We start from the raw sequence: 3,322 nt of genomic DNA on the forward strand, positions 1-3,322 counted from the left end.
GGCAGGGCGAGGGGAGGGGCTGGCCTCTGCAAGCCTCGGCGTGCTCGGGGTACACCCATCTCGCGACCATCCCACCAGGTAACACTGCCAGGCGTGAGGGGCGACTCGCCCCACACTGGTTCCCCCTTAGCCATGCTGGGGGGCGGGGGCCAGGTAATGGTAGCTCTCTGCTGGCGGTGCCGGCTGCAATGGCAAGGATGCAGCGGGGATGGGAGGACTTGCAAAGGGATCGCAGTGGGGTCGGTGCTGGGGAGATTGCCAGAGTTGTGTTGGGAGCCAGGGGAGGGAGGGGAGCTCTTCGAAGAATACATGCTATGGGCCCGGTGGGGGAGGCAATGAGATCCCATTCCCAGTCCCATCCATCTGGCAAGGCTGAATCACGGGTGCTTGGCATTGTAAACACTGGAGGTGGTGAGATACCAAGAGCTCTGACCATGGGGCACATGGTCCAAAGGGTCCCATTGAGTGTGCTTTTGTCTGCTGTGCTTTGCTGGCTTGTGGGGTCTCTGCAGGACCATGGGTACAAACCTTTACTCTCAGGGATGCCATTTGGACCAGAATGCTAATGGTTTGGGGGGAAAAAAAATCTTGTGGTGTGATTTTTCTGGCAAGTCTGTCTCCAGTGAGGTCTCTAAAAACAGCCTCTGTCCTCTTGGGGTGAGTTGGGGTGCATGCTAGATGCAAAAATAGAGCTGGATTCTGCATACAGAATTTTAAATTAAAAAAAAAATAAAATAAAAAAAGCAAAGGTTTCAGTCAGGCACACACAGTTTTTTAGGGAGGTAACAAGAAGGATAAAAGTATGCTTTTGTTGCCTCTTTGGGAAATGGGTCATCTGGGTCTCCTGTGTGGAGGAAGAAATATGAACAGTGAAATCAGTTGTGTTTGCACCCAGCTGAGAGGATCTGGCAGTTCTTCTCGTGCCTTCAGCCCTGGAGCTGTCATGCCCGAAGCCAGCCTGGGTGCCCACATGTGGTTATAGCTTCTGCAGCAATTACCGATGCCGGCCGACGTGGAAGAGCTCGGGGGGCCCTGTAGAGCCCTCCCTTGTGCCCGCTACTGGCAGAGGCACGCACAGAGCCTACTCACATGACTGCACCTACAGCAAAACTAATCTGGATTTAATTGCACAAGGAGGGACTGACAGTGCTTCATCCCCCTGCTGTTATGTGCCTGCTGTTGTCCATCACGGCTCCCTCTAGCAGTCGCATTTCCCCTTCATCAGCTCCCTCTGCCTCTTGTTACCTGGTACTGGTGGAGTAACCATTGCTAAAATTGCTCAGTAACTGCTGGAAAATTCTCCTCCAATTTTTTTATATGTGTTTGGACCAAACAGCTTTCATGGTTTTCAGAAAACCCAAGAGACTAATGGGGTGTTCTTTCTTTCTTTTTCTCTCTCTCCTTTTTTTTTTTTTTTCCTTGGGGGTATGTGTGTTTCTTCAGTGATGCAGGTAATCTCAGAATGCCCCTCTGGCTCACAGATTTCAATGTTGCAGAGTTTTCTGAGAGCTAAGGACACAGCCATGTGCAAGTATACCTGTAACCAAGAGTAACTTCATCTCTAATCCCTGATGCTGATGCCTCCCTAGTACTACAGAGGCATTCACGTAGTGGAGACTTTGCCCGGTTTTCCTACAGCAGAGTAAATGCTGCTCCCGTCTATAAGGATGGGACACAGAGCTTCAGAGGTAGAGAGGTAAAAGCCAGTTTCACAGCCAGGAGTAGCCCCCAGGCTGGTTCATCCCTGGGGACACACCTGGCCCACCAGGCTGTGTAGGTCCCTCAGCCCCTCATGGACAGCTTCAAATCATCAGACCTGCGTGGTCAGCATGGTTCTGCAGAGCAAGCGTAAAGCATCTGCACATGGGGATTGGGTAAGGAGGAGAATTGAGGAACAACACTTTGAGATGGATAAAACGGACCCAAAGGAATTGGCATGACCCTTCGTGGTGGGCCAGGTGCATCTGAGGTCAGTCTGTGGTGTTGAAGCTGTGTGCCAAGCGAGGAGACTTTGATGGCCAGGATTAGTCAGTGGCTGTAAGGAGCCTGGGACAAAAATGGAGAGGCTGCAAATGAGAGCTTTTCAGGTAGCATGGGGCTGACCTGACTCAGCCTTTCGCAGTACCTGGAGGGTCCGCCAGCTGTACAGGCAGCCCGCACCCCAAGCAGGGAGCTGTTCTGCAGGAGCTGCCGGGAATGGGGCCCGCAGCTGCCCACGGCTCGACGTGGCTGAAACAGGATAGCAGAGCGGCAGAAGCAAGGAGGGGCAGGTGTCTGGGGGAGACAGGGACCTCCTTGATCTCCTTTCCTTTGCTTTCCTCTGGTCCCTCCTTATTCTGTGCTGTCAGCCTCTGACAGACCTCTGCCTCACCCCACCGTCACTGGTGTCGGGCAGGGACCCAGAGGTGAAGGGTTACATGGCTTTTCGTTACTGAGCCCAGACTGGAACGAGTTAGCTGAAAAGCCATGCTGTTTCTGTGGGGATGTTTCAGCTGAACAAGCTGGGGCCCTATCTGATGTCCCAAAACAAGAAATGGAGGCAAATTACCTGGTTTCTCTCCCCCCTCTCCTCAGGTAGCCTGTGTGAATTCTTAAAAATTGGTAGCTGCTGAAGATTGAGGGAAAAGTGTTAAGAAGATAACCTATAGAAACAGTACGAGAGAAAAACTCAAACTAGCTTGGGGCCTCACTTACTTGTTTTTCTTTCTTTTTTCCTCCAGAGTCAACTGTTTTGTCTAGGATCTGCTCATCACCACCACTGCTGAACTTCATCCTATACTTACCGCTGGTTCTGATCCTCCTCCTGGCCCTTGCTGTCTTCTGCTGGTACTTCAAATTTGGAAAAAGCAAGAAGGGCAACATCGCAGGAGACGAGCTGATGGAACTGCAAGGGGCTGGAGGGGTTAAGAAAACTTAACTGATCTATAATGGCAGATGTAACTCGAAGGAGTGGAGCTCACCAGCTGAGGAGGACTGAGTATTTGCAGAGTGGCTTTTTATTGTTTTGTAGAAGCTCTTGCAATGAATCCTTGAAATTGCGTGTTTACTTTCAGTGGAATGAAGTGGCTTTGAATTACTAAGCAAATAGGGTTTTCATAACAGGTATTCCTGTCTCTTAGGTTAGGTACCTGCCCGTTTCACGTGCTGTTCATTGTGGTATATTTGAGGTCCTTGCAGTATGTGTCTCCCACTGTGGATGGAAGTGGTGTTATTCCTCTACAGGTGTAAGGGAAAAAACAGATCTTTTTGCACTGGGACACGAAAGTATCAAATTCCTGTGCATTTTAGATGATTTGACAAAGTCTATGTGGTGTGCAGGCTA

The 3,322-nt window shown here is 50.5% G+C and overlaps 1 protein-coding gene across 1 annotated transcript in view; it reads left to right on the plus strand.

The window, feature by feature from the left end:
• LOC104627540 (immunoglobulin superfamily member 2-like) overlaps window positions 1–2,917 on the plus strand; it is a 16,096-nt gene extending 13,179 nt beyond the window's left edge. The window contains exon 8 of the mRNA XM_010295840.1: window positions 2,721–2,917. Within this exon, the coding sequence (XP_010294142.1) occupies window positions 2,721–2,917 (197 nt within the window). The remainder of the gene's footprint in view (window positions 1–2,720) is intronic.
• The last annotated feature ends 405 nt before the right edge of the window (window positions 2,918–3,322 follow it).

This window comes from Phaethon lepturus, unplaced genomic scaffold, assembly GCF_000687285.1.
Source record: "Phaethon lepturus isolate BGI_N335 unplaced genomic scaffold, ASM68728v1 scaffold14021, whole genome shotgun sequence".
NCBI lineage: Eukaryota > Metazoa > Chordata > Aves > Phaethontiformes > Phaethontidae > Phaethon > Phaethon lepturus.